Source organism: Erinaceus europaeus, chromosome 18, assembly GCF_950295315.1.
Source record: "Erinaceus europaeus chromosome 18, mEriEur2.1, whole genome shotgun sequence".
NCBI lineage: Eukaryota > Metazoa > Chordata > Mammalia > Eulipotyphla > Erinaceidae > Erinaceus > Erinaceus europaeus.
In genome coordinates, this window is record NC_080179.1 from 19,273,453 (window position 1) to 19,293,370 (window position 19,918).

Below are 19,918 nucleotides of genomic sequence, written 5' to 3' on the forward strand. Positions count from 1 at the left end.
TGCTTTGGGAGAGGCTTTAAGGGATGCAGGATACTTAGAATATGGACTGTTAGATGTCTTGCTTTTGAAGCAAGTGGAGCTGGCGGGTGGCCCTTATAGGAAGGAGTTAAACTCTCTAGCTCCAATACCTGCTAGCAGGACCCTTGCCCTCAAGCATCCACAAATCTCTTGTTAAGATCCTCTCAGTCTCTGGATCAGCTTTGGGGCTTAGGCCTGCTGGGCACACTTCCTATCTGGACTGGTGGAGTCAGGCACTGATGCTTGAGGTTCTACTGCAAGAGTCTAGCATAGATGGTGGTGGGAGGGCAGTGTCTCTAAAATTTTTTACTCCGGGGCAATGGTACAAGACAGGATATCAGTGGAAGAGGAGGCATGGAGAAACAGAAGTTATTTATTTGTCTATTTTGGTTGATAAGGCCCTGTAGAAGGGCCAGGGCCAGGGTCTACAGGTAGGGAAATGTTTGTAACCTAGCCCCTCAGCTAATTTTAAAACATCTCATCAGGGGAAGAACAGGAAGGGATCCTGGTATGTGGACAAATGACCTCTGCTTGTGCCCTGGGGCTGGCCAGTGTGGGGTCCACAGCGGGGTGGGGAAATTTAAAAAATTGCTGGCTGACAGCTGGATTTGGGCTTTTCCTTGCCGAGTGCATGAAAAGTTCAGAAACTCAAAAATTAATCATGCACAGTCTCCCTCCAGTAGCTGTCACAGGCACAAGGAGCGCTGATACATTAAGTTTTAAGAGGTGAAAGCTTTTTATTCCAGGAGAGTTTAGACAGAAGCAAGAGAAACCCGTGCTCCGTTTATGAGTCCCTCCTCTTCCAAAGGAGGGCGACACCATTCTTTTCCAGATGCGTTTTCAGAGCTGAGAGACCCAGGCAGGCGCCAGGCTCAGTCCCTCCCAAGTTCCTGGGCAGGCACAGGGCTTGAGGTCTAAATTCCCATCTGCCCCCAATTCCCACCGCGTTTCTCCAAACCGCCCCTAGGTGCTGGGTAGCTTCCAGCACGCGGGGCCTTTTGCTTATTTCTTCTAAAAGTTCTTCAGCTGGATCCCAGCAATTTTAGAAGAAAGGTGCCCAGTCTCTGCGACCTTCGGGACGCTCATCAGTCCTCCTGGGGCAGTTTGGTTAGGATCTGCGCGCCCCCCGACGTGATGAGAACTGTGTGCTCGAACTGGGCGGACCTGAAACACAGCGCAGCCGATCAGACGCGCTCGCCGCTGGAGGGGCTGAGAGCAGCAGCTCGCCAGCGCCTTCGGGTGAGCCTCCCCTTCCCACGCAAATTAAAAGCAACGGGGCAGAAAACAAAAACCTTTGATTGTCCAGGGAAATGACAGTCCATGCATCCTCCAGGACTTTAAATTCAGGGGATCCCTCGGTTATGATTGGCTCTGTAAGAAGGAAAATATTTACTGCAGCGATTTAATCAGATCCTTCTCCAACATTATTTCGGTTGATTGTCAAAAAAAGAAAAAGAGAGAGAAAGAAGGTTCTTTCCCCCTCCCCAGCCCTCCGAGTGCTCCCCCCATGGGTTCTTCTTGTCATCTCGCAGCACGGGTTGATAATTGATGCTGCTTACTTAGTATACTACAAACTAAACAGTAGGAAGAGGAAATGCTACAGCATTCAGAAATGTATGAAGTTGCCTCATTCATAATTTTTTAGAGAAAAAAGGGCATTTTAATCAAGCCTTAATTAGGACCCTGTGGATAATAACCACCCAAACACCAGCCCCTCTTGTAAATACCAGTCAGTTAAAAAAATATTTTGAATTTTTAAAACCTGCTCAAAAGGTGCATTAATCAGCAAATAACAATTTTCTTATTTCAATCTAATTGCTTCTCCATTAAGTCCCACAGTCAGAAATATGATGCCTTCAGGGTCTAAGGTGATTGGAATTTGGTGGTGGCACCAATCACAGAATCAGCCGGTGGCGGGCCTCCGGAAAGCACGTGCCACTAGCTGACAGGGAGCAAGGGACAATAATCGCCTCTAGTTACTGGGTGTTAATGAAAAAAAAGAGAGCCCACAAAAACAAAGCAAAAAAAAAAAAAAAAAAGCCAAACACCACATTATGCTGGTAACACAATTAGAGGTTGGACATTTGCCGTCTCCTAAATGTGTTGGTAAGTATCTGATTTAGGAAGATGGGGCTCAAGGATATTACTTAATCAGATTTACTATGCATCTGAATTATTTCATTACACTGATTGGCTTTATTAGTCCTTGGGGCTGCCTGGCCTAGACCAGCACCACTGCTTCTGCCTGGAAGCCAGCACTCTGGCTAGAGGAGCTGGACACTGACCTATGGTGAACGCCATGCCCTCTTCCATGAGTAGATCACTGTCATTTGCTGGAAGACAAAAAGCAGAGGGTCAAGGAAGAAAATTGGGAAATGGAGAGAAGGACAGAGACAGAGAACTAGGGAGGGTCCAGTTGCTAAAACAATTATTATTATTATTATTACTATTATTATTATGTTCCTTTTAGGGGAGAAGAAAGCAAGGAGGTGTCTGGAACCCTGGGTACTGAGGGCTCCTGAGCCTCAGTCTATTTTCTGCTCTTGGGACCAATGCTCCTGAGAAGGATGTTTAGCAGGGCCAGCATGGGTGTTTATATTTATTATTATTATTATTATTATCATTATCATTATTTTACCAGAGCACTGCTCAGCTCTGGCTAATGGTGGTGCGGAGGATTGAACTTGGGACTTCAGAGCCTCAGGAATGAGTCTCTCTTTGCATAACCATTATGCTATCTATCCACTGCCCTGTTTATTTTTATTTAAGATTTATTTATTAATGAGAGAGAATGAGAGGGACAGGGTGGTGGCACACCTGGTTAAGCACATGCATTACAATGCACAAGGACCCAGGTTCAAGCCCCTTCCACCCACCTGCAGGGGAAAAGCTTCTTGAGTGGTGAAGCAGGGCTGCAGGTGTCTCTCTGTCTCCCTCTCAACCTCCCTGTCCCTTGTCAATTTTTCTCTATCTCTATCAAATAAAATAAAGTGTTTTTTTTTTAGCAGCTATAACTATTGGGGGGAGATGAGAGCACCACTCTAGAATATGCAATGCCAGGGATCAAACTCAGGACCTTATGCTTATAATCTGGTACTCTACCCACTGTGACACCTGACTGCTAGTCTGGGTGTTTAAGACACCTGTCCACCTTCCCTCTTTCTTTGTTTGCTGGTAACTTGCTGGGAGGCTTCCTGGCCTCCTACACCAAGAAAAATCGGAGGAGGCAAGGACATGTGTGATTTTAATAACTCCAAGCATCAGTTTTTGGTATGGAATATACCAGAGAGGCCCTTTCTGCACTCTTACCCAAACTTCTTTTAAGTTGCCTCAGCTGAACCTTCTTGGCCCCAAAGGAGTTTGCTGTGCCTCTAGGCAATCTTCCTGAGGATGGGTTTCAGATAATACTTCCTCTAGGGCCTGCTTCTATCCTAGGCACAGAGGCCAAGGCCCCAGGACCAGCTTTCCATTGCTCCCTGCCCAAGGGTGGCCACCCTGGATGGAGGAAGGGAAGCACACCAGAGAACTCCTACTCTAGCACAGCCTCTCACATAGACACCTCCAAATTATATATGTATACTTTCAGAGCACAGAGAGGAATTAAGAGGGAGGAGAGGTAGAAAAGGGGAGAGACAGAGCAAGAGACAGAAAAAGAGAGAGAGAGAGAGATACCTGCAGCACTGTTAAACCACTCGTCAAGCCTTCCCCCTACAGGTGGGGACTGGGGGCTTGAACCTGGGTCCTTGTGCATAGCAATACAAGCATTTAACCAGGTGTACCACCACCCAGCCCCACATATACACCTTCTGACCCAGCCTTGCAGAGAGTACACAGCCAGTCAATGGAAAAGAGAAAATTTGGGGGGGGGGGTCAGAAAAGAGAAGATTCTGGGGGGGGGGGGTTGGGCAGTAGCGCAGTGGGTTAAGTGCATGTGGCGCGAAGCACAAGGACCAGTATAAGGATCCTGGTTTGTGCCCCGACTCCCTACCTGCAGGGGAGTCGCTTCACAGTGAAGCAGGTCTGCAGGTGTCTATCTTTCTCTCCCCATTTCTGTCTTCCCCTCCTCTCTCCATTTCTCTCTGTCCTATCCAACAACACTGACAGCAATAATAACTACAACAACAATAAAAAAGACAACAAGGACAACAAAAGGGAAAATAAATAAATATTTTTTAAAAATGATGATTCTGGGGAAGGCACACATGGATGCGTATCACCTAGAAGTCACTAAAGAGTACATGCTGCTAAATGCGCCAGCTGTCAGCACTGTGTAGGATGCAATGGACTTTAACCACAGCAGTGAGCTGTTAGAGAAGGGGTGGAAAAAGAATGACAGAAAACAGTCAGCAGTGCATGCTGCTGAGACACTGGGGCAGTGGTGTTTTTGTTTTTAGTAACTTTTCTTTGACATACATCCCATATGCCTCCCAGACATGCATCCATAAGCAGAGGACCAAAAAAAAAAAAAAAAAAAAAACCAAAATACCAAAAAACTTACTTTGGGGATTAAAACTACTGGGCTTTGATACAGTAACATAGTAATAGGCTTGTTATGACATCTACTTAGATGCCCCCATCCCTCCCACACACACACATACACACATAAGGATGATAAGTAGATTCAGAGTTAGAGGAAGAACTTCAAAACTAAATTTGCCTTATTCAGATGCCATTCAATAAATAGTTCCCAAATAAAGTTCTTACCATGATGCCAAATTTCTGGATGTCCATGGAAATAGGATCCTATCCCATGTCCTACAAAATGTGGACAGACTTGGAATCCATTCTGATGAGCTATATGACTTGAAAAGTGACCAAACAAAATATTTAATTAAATTAGATAAGTTTTATTGCATGTCTTGATAAAAATAAAAACACTTCAGTCTCTGAAAAACAAAAAACTTAGTCATTGAGTCAGATGATAAAGTTAACATGTTACTACTGTTCTGATTAATTTAAATGTTTGACATTGTTCATAACAAATAACAATTCCCTTGGAATAAATGAAGAAAAGAGGGTGCATCTAACACAGTTGTTTGCTTCACTTCCCTTAGTATAACATTCAAGCAAGATCACTTATAAGTAACAATGCTTGCACATACATACAGATTTATACTTACAAACAAAATGCAGGTATAAGAAACTGCTCCGGAAGTCGGGCGGTGGTGCAGTGGGTTAAGCGCATGTGGCGCCAAGCACAAGGACCTGGTTCGAGCTCCCGGCTCCCCACCTGCAGGGGAGTCACTTCACAGGTGGTGAAGCAGGTCTGCAAGTGTCTATCTTTCTCTCCCTCTATCTTCCCCTCTCTGTCCATTTCTCTCTGTCCTATCTAACAATGACGACATCAACAACAACAACAAAAATAGCTACAACAATAAAAAACAAGGGCAACAAAAGGGAAAATAAATAAATATTTAAAAAAAATGAAATTGCTCCATTTGTTTGGATTTCACAAACATACTTTGCAAATTAGTGCTGGGTTTGGGAAACAAAACAAAATTTGCAATGTGTCTGCCTGCTTTTTTTTTTTTTTTTTTAATACTTTGTTATTATGGTCCGGGAGGTGATAAAGCTTTGGACTCTCAGGCATGCGGTCCTGAGTTTGGTCCCCGGCAGCACATGGGGTGTGATGTCTGGTTCTTTCTCTCTCCTCCTATCTTTCTCATAAATAATAAATAAATAAATAAAAATAACTTGTTATTTATTTAATAGATAGAGACAGAGAAAGATTGAGAAGGGAGGGGGAAATAGAGAGGAAAAGAGACAGAGAGACACTTGCAGTTCTGCTTCACCACTTGTGAAGCTTTCCATATGCAGGTGGGGAGCAGGGACCTGAACCTGCATCCTTGTGCACTGTAATGTGTGTGCTTAACCAGGTGCACCACCACCTGGCCCTCCACCTTCTTACTTCTGTGGTTCATTTATTCTGACCCATTTCAAAAAACATTACACATTTTATAAACAGACACTAGGGAGTTGGGCTGTACCGCAGCGGGTTAAATGCATAGGGCTCCCCACCTATAGAGGAGTCGTTTCACAAGTGGTGAAGCAGGTCTGCAGGTGTCTATCTCTCTCTCCCTCTCTCTGTCTTCCCCCTCCTCTCTCCATTTCTCTCTGTCCTATCCAACAATGACAACAATAATAACTACAACAATAAAACAACAAGGGCAACAAAAGGGAATAAATAAATGAAATAAATATTTTTTAAAAATGTATAAAAAAGACATCAAAGGCTCAATCTGTTTTGTCAATATTTATTATTTATATATTTTTTGTAAATATTCTTGAAGAATTACAAAATTTTGTGATCTTTTGGATTTCCATTCAAGTCTTATACCATTAATAAAATTAATAAAGAATGCTATTTAAGTCCCTATGATGCTTAAGAGGAACTAGAAACTAGACCAGCATATAGAATCCAATCTGAGAAACTTCACCTACAAGGTTAAAAAGTTGGTCTTATAATCAGGAAACTCTATTTATTATGTCTGGGAGCACCAGAATGCTATGAGCTTATGTGCTGTGAACAATATACACTTTTATGTTGATGCAGGGCATAGTGCCTACCTAACCACAACCATAGTGATGTACTGGGGTTTACAGGACTATTATTCAAATTCTTCCCCCCCCCTTTTGTTGCCCTTGTTGTTGTAGCCTTGTTGTGGTTATTATTGTTGTTGTTGATGTCGTTTGTTGTTGGATAGGACAGAGAGAAATGGAGAGAGGAGGGGAAGAAAGAGAGGGGGAAGAGAAAGATAGACACCTGCAGACCTGCTTCACCGCCTTTGAAGCGACTCCCCTGCGAATCCCTGGGGAGCCAGGGATTCTCACGCAGGTCCTTGCGCTTTGCGCCACGTGTGCTTAACCCGCAGCGCTACAGCCCGACCCCCTACTATTCAAATTCTTTTTTTTTAAATATTTTTTTAAATTTTAAAAATATTTATTGTATTTATTTATTCCCTTTTGTTGCCCTTGTTGTTTTATTGTTGTAGTTATTATTGTTGTTGTCGTTGTTGGATAGGACAGAGAGAAATGGAGAGAGGAGGGGAAGACAGAGAGGAGGAGAGAAAGATAAACACCTGCAGACCTGCTTCACCGCCTGTGAAGCGACTCCCCTGCAGGTGGGGAGCCGGGGTTCAAACCGGGATCCTTATGCTGGTCCTTGTGCTTTGCGCCACCTGCGCTTAGCCCACTGTGCTACAGCCCGACTCCCTATTCGAATTCTTAACAAAACTGATGTCCTTACATCGAAACTCAAGTTTCCAACTAGTCAACTCAACAGGCCTTAGATGGAGTTTAACATGAATATAAAGATTTTGAGCTAGCAGCATTTACAAACATTTGTGTCAAAACAGTCTCTCTAAATAGTTTTAACCTTCATCTCTAAACCTATAAGATAGCTACACTTAGACCAGGATGCCACTATAAACTGTAGACAGGCAGTCTCTTATTCAAATCTAATTTCCATTCATCTAGTAAGAGCAGAAATAGGTGTGCTATGCATATGTATATGTTGAGGGCAGAAATGATAAGCCAATGTTTTCATCTTTTCTTTTTTTTTAAACATTTTTAAATATTTTATTTAGTTACTCATGAAGATAGAAGGAGAGAGAAGGAGAGAGAGAACCAGACATCACTCTGGTACATGTGCTACCGGGGATTGAACTCAGGACCTCATGCTTGAGAATCCAACACTTTATCCACTGTGCCACCTCCTGGACCACTGTTTTCATCTTTTTAAAAAAATATTTATTTATTCCCTTTTGTTGCTCTTGTTGCTTTATTGTTGTAATTATTATTGTTGTTGTTATTGATGTTGTTAGATAGGACAGAGAGAAATGGAAAGAGGAGGGGAAGACAGAGGGGGTAAGAGAAAGATAGACACCTGCAGACCTGCTTCACCCCTTGTGAAGCGACTCCTCTGCAGGTGGGGAGCTGGGGCCTCGAATTGGGATCCTTAGGCGGGTCCTTGAGCTTTGTGCCACCTGCGCTTAGCCCGCTGCGCTACCGCCCGACTCCTATATTTTCATCTTTTAACTTATTGTTATAGTTATTTCTCTGTTTCTGCACTTTGGACAGGAGGTAAAGAAATTTCCCAAGGGGTCTTTATTTATACCAGCTCATTTTTGAAAAGAAACTGAAGGAGAGTGCATATTGGGTAGCAGACAGAATACTAAAGATTTTTTTTTCTGACTGATTTTTTTTTAATTGGGGAATTAATGTTTTACATTCAACAGTAAGTACAATACTTTGTACATGCATAACATTCCCCAATTTCCCATATAATAATACAACCCCCACTAAGTCCTCTGAATCCTTCTTGGACCTGAGAATACTAAAGATTTAATCTAGATTTTTTTTTTTTCACAGAGTCTACCTGTAAATTATGTTATTTCATTACCAACAAACCACAGTGATTCTATGAGCAACCAGTGTCAATCATACTATTTTTTAAAATTTTTTAATTTTTATTTATTTATTTTTAAAATTATTTCTTTATTGGGGAATTAATGTTTTACACTCAACACTAAATACAATAGTTTGTACATGTATAACATTCCCCAGTTTCCCATTTAAAAATACAACCCCCAATCAGTCATACTATTATCTTTTCTTAAAAACACTTGTTTTCAAGATGCTAACCAATGTGATAGCAGATATCATGGATACATTTTAAATGCATGTTACAATTGTAACTTTCATCTTAATTTCTTTTTTTAAAAAATATTTTTAAAAGATTTTATTTATTAATGAAGAAGATAGGAGGAGAGAGAAAGAACCAGACATCACTCTGGCACATGTGCTGCCGGGGATCGAACTCAGGACCTCAAGCTTGAAAGTCCAAAGCTTTATCACTGCGCCATCTCCCGGACCACTTATGTTAATTTATGATGAGAGGAGAGGAAGAAAGGCCACCCTGAGAAAATACGTGGGTCCCCCCACCACCACTATACCTCTTGCTCCTCTTCATAAAAGAAGCTGAGTGATTACTAGGTGACTGAAGTGCATTCTCTACACCATTTTACTGCCTTGATACTTCCGGAACTCCTGGTGATAGGAGCATCATAGCATGCACGTGTCATGGACTCAAAGGTCAAAGGATTTCACAGCCGGGTGGGAAGAGGAAAAGAACAGGTAAAATTGTCTTCAGTTCCTTGAAGGAGTACTCATAGTGACGCTTGATTTCCAGGAGGTAAACAGATAGATAGACAGACAGATAGACAGACAGACAGAAAGAGTGAATGATTGATTAAGAGAGATTGCTTATCAAGAGTATATATTTTTCTTTTGCTTCCAGGTTTATTGCTGGGGCTCGGTGCCTGCACCATGAATCCTCTGCTCTTGGAGGTCATCCCCCCCATTTTCTTATAGGATAGGACAGAGAGAAATTGAGAGGAGAGGGGAAGATAGAGAGGGGGAGAGAAAGACACCTGCAGACCTGCTTCATGGCTTGTGAAGCGATCCTCCTGCAGTGGAGAGTGGGGGAAGGGGGAGCTCGAACCCAGATCTTTGGGCATGTCCTTGAGCTCGGTACTACGTATGCTTCATACTGTGAGCGCTTAACCTGGTGCACCACCGCCCAGCCCCCCAGAGTATTTTTCCTTTGGATTGCTCATTAGTTTTTAATAATACTAACTGGGGCTAAATGGCATAAAATCTCATCCGCTGAAATCCTCTACTATTTAGGATTACTCAAGAAGCTCAAGATCGTTTACATGATTCTAAGTCAATTTCATAAAACCAAACCAAGTGACTGACTTTAGCAATTCCACTCCAATATGAACACAAACACTGGTATAACTCTCTACTGACTCAGAAAGAAAGTGTGTTGTTCTAACTGGTGTGTTTGGCAAAATAGAAACAGCTGGGTGATTGATCAGGGGTGCCCAAGAGGTGCACCTAACACCAGCCATAGCAGGGCCATGGTTACTTTCTAAACAGAAGGATTCTTGCCCTGAGCATTTCATGGATGAAGTCTGCCTTCTTTACGTTGAGTTCTACTGAGAAGAACTCTCCTGATACTGGCTATTCTGTTCTATTTTCTTTCACTAAAAATCCACTATAAAAGTTCAACAATCATGAGCCTGAGCACATTTATGATTTGAAGTCCTTCGAAAGTAGTATTTGGGGGAGGCGGAGGTGAGGAGAGAATTACGGTATAGAAAGATAGTTTGTGGACTTATTTTAAAATTATACTTCAGTACTACAGCTTGTTTTAGTTGTAGTGGAAAAGAAAATCTCTCGTAAAGAAGCTCATCTTTTCTTCTGTTTAATTCTCTTTCAGGAGGCAGTTTTCTTCAATTGGACCTTTGTTTAGATCAATTAAAATTCTTAATATAACTTAGCTACATTTTATGACTAAGAATGCATGCTCCAAGAAGGCAGAGGAGTAGTGTATTCAGGAACATCCTCTTTTAGAAGAAATAAAAATGCATATGGAAATAGTTGTATTTTTAACATGAATCCTAGGAAAAAAAGATAACAATCTTCCTATAGTTATATCTTAAATTAAGAGATCTCAAATGACACCTGATTTTCCAGGTCACGGAACTTCACTTCAGTGTTTCCAGATTTTTATTTTAAGCAGTAATCTTTGAATGAAGGAATGTGAAAGTCCAGGGATTCCTTCTAATGACAAGGAGTGTTTAAGTACAATTAGTAATATGTTTTTTAAAGCCAACAACTGTTTTCCAAAAGAATGGTACATTTTTTTTTTTGTTTCAAACAAGATCACAAATTACTGTATTTTCCTTATAATAGTACTGAACTTTTATTTGAGATTTTTTTTTTTTGTTTCTGAAAAGCAGACATGATGGATTGAAATAAAAGATAATTTATTGCAATGCTTACTTTTATGTGAAGAGAGAAGCAGTGTAATTGTAATTTACAGTAGCTGTCAAGAAAAATCCATCACAGATGACATTAAAATGACTTATTTTGCCTGAGCCACTTATTGTTTAAATGTGCATAATCTAATAGAAAGAGATTATTTTTAAAAATCTGCTTTATAGTCTCCTAAATTAATATCAAAACATATACTCATGAATTAAACATTAAACACCATCTATTGATACTTTCATCATGACACAACTATAAGTTTAAATTATTTTTACTGAACTGTCACATACTTGTGATACAAGAATCTACACACAATGTTCTCATCTGTATAGCACATATTGTCTGGAGATGGAGAGAGAATATAATAAAACTGTAATCGAGATTAACCAGTCTTCCCTCACAAAGCAAGGACACATAAAGAACTCTTTTTTTTTTTTTTTACTAAATTATTTTTAGTCACTGCTTTTTAAGGCAGCATTCTTATCCTTTAGGTTTCAGAAGAGAATTTCAAATTTTCCTATTGAGACCACTGGACTTTTTGTAGCAGAATACCAATAGAGGGTGCCTGGGATGTTCTTTTCAAGGTATTATCAGTGGAGGGGGCTAGGCAAAAGATGGTGAATATCTTAAAATAAGTGAGACTGAGAATGAGTTGAAAGATATTTGTAAACCTTTGGTCTATAATGATTCCACGTACTTTTGGCTTAAAGGTGGAGAATGTTTGTTTATTTATTCCACGTACTTTTGGCTTAAAGGTGGAGGATGTTTGTTTATTTGTTTATTTCCCTGAGATTATGCCTGAATACGAAAGGAAGGAATAATAGGTGTCCAGAAACACTGCCTTAACAAACACATCAGCACTAAACATTTGTTAGAATCGGGGCCAGTTTCCTCCTCAAAGGCAGCCACAAGCCATCCAGAGAATGAAATGTATTAGGGTGAAAGTAAGAAGTTCATTGTCTATTTCTTTTTTTTTTTCCACATAGTTTTGTAAGTGCAATCTTGTTGGGACTGATCTGGTTTTCAAAGGTGCTTGTACATGCAGATTCATACTCTGAAAACTGACCTTTGCATACAGAGAGCTAAAACCCAGTCTCACTTTCAATTCTAGTCTCCTTTTTCTTCTTCTTCTTCCTTTTTTTCTTTTTAATTTTTTTTATGTAGCTAGAATTAATGTAGTGAATATGTAATGAAATGCATTATCCTGCATGGAGATTTATCAGATTTTCCAACTGAACGCTATGCTTTGCTAGGACTAGCTGGAGTTCACCTGCATGTTGGTGTGGCGTGTGGCTCTTTTTTGTAGAGTTAAGTCGTACACAAAAAAAGGGAACAAAGGTCAGCACCCAGCCGCCACTTGAATGTGAGATTTTTCTTTTTATTCCCCTTGATGTATACTAGGCTCTGTGTTATTAGTCTTAATGATGGAAAATTGTAGTGTTGATACAAATCTTTTTTTCAAAGTAGTAGGCGGGAGCTCCATTTGTTAGTAAGTTTTTTTGTGACTAAAAGCCATGGACAGTACATTTATGTAGCAGTAAAAGGCCTAGATGCTCTTTCCATAGCAGAGCTAATTATTCCTACTGTGACCTTACTGATCTAGCCTGTTCCTAGTACATCTCATCTGCACGCCTGTTCCTCTGTGTAGATGGTGTCAGAGAATATGAAAAACCCTATAATGAAACCATTTTCATGATGGAGAAAGGCTACTGGAGTTGCACTTGCTACAAAGAGGCTCAATTATATGAGTAATTGTGATAATTTTCTACATTCATAGCCTTCAATGGGGAAAAAAAGAATGAGAGCCACAAAGGAAAATTACTTTAACAAGAAAGTACAGAGAGTAAAAATGGAAGAAGAGACAAAAAGGGGAAAAAATAACCCGAAAAAAAAAAGTTTAAAAAATAGATCTGGAGGGAGGAATAGCGAGACAGGGAGAACAACAGAAATGCTCAAAAGCCCATGTGCAGCTGTGTTGCACAATTAAATTGAATTTTTTTTTTCTGCAGTTGATGAATGTGACTACTGCAAATGTGCCTCTGTAGTTAGCTATCATTTGTTGTTCCGTGACAGGAAAAGGATAATTACCTCTCAGAGAGAATCAAAGGCTGACATGCCCTTTAGACTCAGTCATGAATGCAGAGCTCGATAGAATGCTTGAGTAAGAATCTAGTGTTCTCTGCCCCCTTCTACTGAAGAATAAATTTTGTTAAAATGCAAGAGCACCACCAGTAAATTTGTTGAACCCTAGGTGTTCAAAAATATGAGGTACATCTATCGACTCATCCCATTTGCAAAAATAAAACTGCATTTTGAATTCATTTCTATTATATTCATGGACAGTAAGATAGTGAGATATGCATTAAATTTCTTTTCCCAGTAGGGGTCTGATTCAACATTTCCTATGAAAGAACAGAGAGACACTATCCTTTTTTCCAAGGCTAGTTAGCCTATAATTTAAAACTGTCAAAAACACAATTTTGTTCAAAGTCTTCAATAAAAGCTTCTCAGATATAACCCAAAGAGATTTTACTAAAGTTTGATTCAGACACTGTTACAATATTTTTAAAGCCATAAATACATTTAACTGATATTTTACTGCCTTTTTCTTAAAGTATTTGAAGGCTCACGAGGGAAAAAGGCAGCATCTTTTCAAGGTGACTAAGCCTTCCATGCTTTAGATAAACTGGAAGTATTCAGGTTCACATTAATGAGACGGTGCTCTAAAAGGTACTGATGTGATCATCTTTACCAAAATGCATTACTTTCCAATGAAAACATGCAGAAATTCTCAATGTCTACTTCCAAAGCAGCTATGGGGACAAATATCTGAAAGTAGGTAAAGATTACAAAGAAAAGTCTTGAATTCAGGAAATATATATATATATATACTCACAAAAGGCAAGCATAGAATACTGTGGGAAATAAACAATGGTTTAAAAGAAATGAATCAAGCCAAAAAAAAATTAAAAAAGAATAAGAGATCACCCTTTTAGGCTGCTTGCTAATTCATTTATTTGAAAGGTAAGAGTGGCTTGAGCTTAGTAAGGCTTTTTTTCTTTTTGTACCAAAGGATTATGTTTCAGTTCATTGCTTTATCAAATTTAGCTTTGCTCCTGTCTCATTATCCAAGGGTTGTGATGTTTATACCCTCCATTCTTAGCTACTTTCTTTCACATCAGCTGTGATTGGTTGTAAAGGGGGGATTATACAGACCGATATGTCAACCTAAAACTAAAGTAGTCATGTAAATAGTGCTTGCTGCTCCTATATATTTCTTTGCTGACCCTGGTAGAATTCACTTTTTTAAAAAACCTTTTTTTTTTTTAACCCAGGGAACAACATTGCAGCCTGGCAGTTCACATACTGATATCAGACTGAAATGATGGTTCTGAATCATAAAACATGTCATCAGCTTTACACCAAGCCACCAATAACCTTTGTACCATTTGCCAACCCTCCCTTTACTTGTCAGTGTAAGGCTTACCTGATTGTGTTTCCAATTACAGAGAAAGGAGCCCCTGCTCTGCAAGCTGCAACTGCCTCATCTCTACACCTCTTGGCAACCTCTACTAACTTCTTACCACATTCATCCACATTGCCCACCAAAAATGTTTCTGAGGTGTCTCCATGGTAGCCGTTGTAATAGACCTTAGGTAAAATAATAATAATAATAAATTAATTAATTAAACATCTGTTTGCTTAAAACTAACCTCTCAAAGTATATAATGTATTCAGTTACAATTATCTCTAAAACAAAAACAAAAAATGGGGGGGGAATGCGGTAATGAACCTGGTTGACTACACACATTATAGTACACAAGGATTTGGGTTCAATCCCCCAGCCCCCACCTGCACAGGGAAGCTTCACAAGTGGTCAAACAGTGCTGCAGGTGTCTCTGTCTCTCTCTCCCTATCTCCTTTTTCCCTCTTGATTTCTCCTTCCCCTTCCCTTCCCTTCCCTTCCCTTCCCTTCCCTTCCCTTCCCTTCCCTTCCCTTCCCTTCCCTTCCCTTCCCTTCCCTTCCCCTCCCCTCCCCTCCCCTCCCCTTCTCCTTCTCCTTCTCTCCTCTCCTCTCCTCTCCTCTCCTCTTCTCTTCTCTAATCTCCTCTTCTCTGCTCCCCTCCCCTCCCTTCCCCTCCTCTTCTCCCCCCCCCTCTCTCTCTCCCTCCCCCCCTTCCCTCTCTTTTACCAAAATACTGCTCAGCTCTGGCTTATGGTGGTGCAGGGGATTGAACCTGGGACTCTGGAGCCTCAGGCATGAGGGTCTCTTTACCATCATGCCATCTACCCCTGCCCGATTTCTCTATTTCTCTATCCAAAATAAATAAAAGAAGAAGTAGATACACAAAAACCTTACAAATTTTTTTAGAATAACATCATGCAATAATTTTGTAGAAATTTAAATAAGTAAAAAATAAATAAGCATGGCTAACTCAGCATTATCAATTACAATGCTATTGTAACATTGTAATTTCTTGCTTTCTTTCCAAGAAGACAAAATTATCTGTGCAAAAACTAGTGACCAAAGACACTGACCATAGTAGATTTGGAGAAGCTAAACGTGTTTAACATAGTGAAAAGTTTCATCAGTGTCATAAAGATATTTCATCTTTTATTTACCAGTTCAGCACTTGAAAGTGATTGGTAATGACAAGAAGAAATAAGATATATCAGTATTATAACAGACAGTAGGAGAATTTAGTTCTAAGAATTTAAGTGGCTCAACACAGGAATAAAATCCTGTCTGAAAGCAAAATGTCAAGCAAATATTCTAGATAGTGGAAGCTTAATAATAAAAAGATTTAAAAATTAAAATATAACAAAACAGTATAAACAGTACAACATATTTTTTTAATATTTAATTATTCCTTTCTGTTGTCCTTGTTTTATTGTTGTAGTTATCATTGTTGTTGTTATTGATGTCATCATTGTTGAATAGGACAGAGAGAAATGGAGAGAGGAGGGGAAGACAGAGGGGGGAGAGAAAGATAAGATACCTGCAGACCTGCTTCACCACTTGTGAAGTGACTCCCCTGCAGGTGGGGAGCCGGGGGCTTGAACCGGGAGGGATCCTTATGCTGGTCCTTGAGCTTTGCGCCACATGCGCTTAACCGCTGTGCTATCACCCTTAGTACAACATATTTTTACCAGTCTTTGATGACTCAGGAGGGCCTGCAGACACCAGATTTGTTATAAAATAAATAATTACTAAGCCTAACGAATAACAAAAGACAAAGGAGATGAATTAATATTGATTGTTTGATAATAGCATAGAATTTGCTATTTTGCATACATTTCATCCTATATAATTTTTCACATTTATTTTTCTCATAAAGTAGGATGCAAAAACATGTTTGAAAGATATTTAATGAGCTTTCTTTCTACTTTAATGTCAACTGAATGTTTTAAATCTGTAAACTGTTCTACACTTTACAATTCTTTCAGGGTGGGGGTGGCTGGGCAGTAGCACACTGGGTTGAGTTCACACATTACCAAGTGCAAGGACCAGAGTTTGAGTCCTCAATCCCCACCAATAGGGGGAAGCTTATCAAGCGGTGAAGCATGTCTGCAGGTTGCTCTCTCTCCCTCTCTCTTTCTCCTCTCAATTTCTCTCTAGCCTGTCTAATAAAATAAAATTTAAAAAAAAGAAAGAAGAACAAAAAGAAAGAGAAAGTCTTTTTAAAAAATATTTTATTTATTTATCAATGAGAGGGATAGGAAGAAAGAGAGAAAGAACCAGACATCACTCTGGCACATGCCGGGAATCGAACTCAGGACCTCAAGCTTGAGAATCCAATGCCCTATCCACTGTGTCACCAGCTGGACCACTAAAAAAAAAAAAAAAAAAAAAAAAAAAAAAAAAAAAAAAGTTCTCAGCAAGGGCAACAAAGGGGAAAATAAATAAATAAATAAATGTAATAATAATGATAATTCTGTGGTCCGGGAGGTGGCGCAGTGATAAAGCTTTGGACTCTCAAGCATGAGGTCCCGAGTTCGATCCCTGGCTGCACATGTACCAGAGTGATGTCTGGTTCTTTCTCTCTCCTGTCTGTTTCATAAATAAATAAAATCTTTAAAAAAATTATTGGGGCCGGGTGGTGGCACACCTGGTTGAATGCACATGTTATAGAGCCCAAGGATCCAGGTTCGAGCCCCCAGTCCCTACCTGCAGGGAGAAAGCTTTCCGATTGGTGAAGCAGTGCTGCAGGTGTCTCTGTCTCTCACCCTCTCTATTACCCCTTCCCTCTGGATTTCTGGCTGTCTCTATCCAATAGATAAATAAAGATAATAATAGATTTTTTAAAATTATTATTATTATTATTATTTGCCTCCAGGGTTATTGCTGGGGCTCGGTGCCTATACCACAAATCCACAAATCCACTACTTCCCCCCCCCTTTTGCTCCCTTTGTTGTTTTATCATTGCTGTGGTTATTATTGTTGTTGTTAATGATGTCATTGTTGGATAGGACAGAGAGAAATGGAGAGAGGAGGGGATGACAGAGAGGGGGAGAGAAAGACAGACACCTGCAGACCTGCTTCACCGCTTGTGAGATGACCCCCCTTCAGGTGGGGTGCCAAGGGCTTGAACCGGCATCCTTACTCCGGTCCTTGCGCTTTGCGCCATGTGTGCTTAACCCGCTGCGCTACCGCCCGACTCCCGATAATAGTAGAATTTAAAAATAATAATAACAATAATTCTCTCCTGTGACTGGGGAGATGGGGTATCGGATAAAACACATCTGGTCTGTGAGCCCGAGGTCCTAGTTTCATCCCCAGCATGGTATGCGCCACCGTGCTGTTCTGGTGTTTTCTTTCTCTCTCTCTTTCTCTCACATTAATAAATAGATAAAAATAATTAATAAAAAATTCTCTCCTTGGCTGAGGAGACAGTGTATGGTTATGCAAAAGATGTTCATGCTTGGGCCCGGGCAGTGGCGCACTCGGGAAGTACACAGAGCGCCATGTGCAAGGGTCTGGTTTTGAGTCCCAACTCCCTCAGGCAGGGAGGATGCTTCATGAGTGGTGAAGCAGTTCAACAGGTGTCTGTCTTTCTCTCTCCCTCCCCCCTCAATTTCTCTCTGTCCTATCAAATAAAAAAATTTAAAAAAAAATTGTCAGGCCTGCGGCTCTAAGGTACCAGATTCAATCCCCAGCACCACTGTAACCTGAGCTGAGTGCTGTGCTGGTCTTCACTTTGTCTCTCTCATTAAAATAAAATAAATGAAATATTTTTTAAAAAATTGTTTCCTGAGACTTTGGAATTTCTCTCCTACACTTTATGAGGATAGCAGAAATAGTTTTAATTAAGTAGCTTCAGATTATAAGTTAGGGAACCGAGGAAGACACAAATAACTTGTTCAAGATCAGAGGTATCGTGCATAGTCAGTTAGACTTCTTTCCAGCTGCTTCCTTTACCGTATCATATTACCTTGTAATAAATAGTATGTTTCCTATATTCTTATGCCAGGTCCTTGCGCTTTGCGCCACGTGCACTTAACCCGCTGGGCTACCGCCCGACTCCCTCCTATAGTCTATCTTATTTGTAATCCAAAAAAGTAAAAGTTATGATTTCATACATAAGTATTTATAACATTTGCTAACATCAGAGTAATTATTAAAATAATTTGTAACTATGAATATTTATATAACTGCTATTTAAACAAAATGTATTTTAAGCTCATTTGCTTTTCTTTCTTTTTTTTTTTTTAAAGAATTTATTTATTTATTCATGAGAAGGATAGGAGGAGAGAAAGAACCAGATATCATTCTGGTACATGTGCTGCCGGGGATCGAACTAGGGACCTCATGGTTGAGAATCCAATACTTTATCCACTGCGCCACCTCCTGGACCACTGCTTTTCATGATACTTTTGAAAATCCAAGGCATCTAAGACTTACTGTTTGTAATCTATGCTGGTTTTGCACTTAATTTATTTAATGAGTATTTATTGAGCAACTACTATGGATATGATTTTTTTTTCCTTTTCTTTTCTTTCTTTTTCCCAGAGCACTGATCATCTGGCTTATAGTGATGTGGGGGATTGAACCTGGGTCTTTGGAGCCCCAGGCATGACAGTCTCTTTGCAAAACCATTATACTATATATACCCACCTTAATTTTTTTAATGCTCAACTTTCAAGGAGAAAGAAATTGTTGTTGTTGTGTGTGATATAACGTATGTAAATACATGTAAAATCTTTTGGATAAAAAATAAAGTCTCTGAGGCTGCAAAATAGCCTACTTTGCTATGCAAGCAATCCAGATTTTAGCCCCAGCCCCCCACTGCACTGGGGAAAGATTAAGTGCTAAGGTCTCCGTCTCTCTTTCTTTCTCTCTTTCTTCCTCTCTCTCTCTCTTTCTGTATCTGAAAAAAAAAGTTGGTAGGGAGCAGAGAAGCCCCAGGAACAACAATAACAAAAAAGTAACTGATGATGGTGGAGTCCCATACTTAAAATATCTCATAAGAAACAATTTGCTAGAGGCCGGGAGGTGTGGCCGTGGATAAAGTGCTGGATGTGTAAGTCTCAGACGATCCTGAATCAGTCCCTGGCATTATATGTTCCAGAGTGGCATTCTGGCTCTCTTGCTCTCTCCCCTCTCTCTTTCATTAATAATAAAAAAAAACTATGCTGACCAGTAAGTTTCCTTCAGTCCTTCACATTCATAGACACTTGAAAGCATTTCATTTTGTCTCATGAGTTTTTCAATGTATTTTTTTTCATCCATTCTTTACCAGGACGTTGCTCATCATTGGACTATGATGAGGAGGAGGAGGAGGATTGAACCTGGGTCCTTTGGTTTGCATAGCCGTCCTGCTATCTCTGTAGCTCTAGTTTTGCAATTTTGAAATCACTTGAAAATTAACCATGGAATTGTTTATTTAAAAGTCTTCAGGAAACTCAGAAGAAACATGGGATGTGGATTATCTTTTTAAAATTTTTTTTATTATATTTATTTATTTATTGAATAAAGACAGCCAGAAATCAAGAGGGAAGGGGATAATAGAGAGGGAGAGAGACCTGCAACACTGCTTCACCGCTCGCAAAGCCTTCCCCC

General features: G+C 40.0%; 1 protein-coding gene across 1 annotated transcript in view; it reads right to left on the reverse strand.

Moving 5' to 3' along the window:
• Positions 1-373: 373 nt before the first annotated feature.
• Positions 374-19,918, reverse strand: part of METAP1D (methionyl aminopeptidase type 1D, mitochondrial) — a 124,797-nt gene continuing 105,252 nt past the window's right edge. The window contains exons 6-10 of the mRNA XM_060177717.1: positions 14,345-14,508; positions 4,723-4,820; positions 2,304-2,351; positions 1,311-1,389; positions 374-1,182 (exon numbers count right to left, since the gene is read on the reverse strand). Coding sequence (XP_060033700.1) covers positions 1,104-1,182; positions 1,311-1,389; positions 2,304-2,351; positions 4,723-4,820; positions 14,345-14,508 — 468 coding nt within the window. The 3' untranslated portion in view covers positions 374-1,103. The remainder of the gene's footprint in view (positions 1,183-1,310; positions 1,390-2,303; positions 2,352-4,722; positions 4,821-14,344; positions 14,509-19,918) is intronic.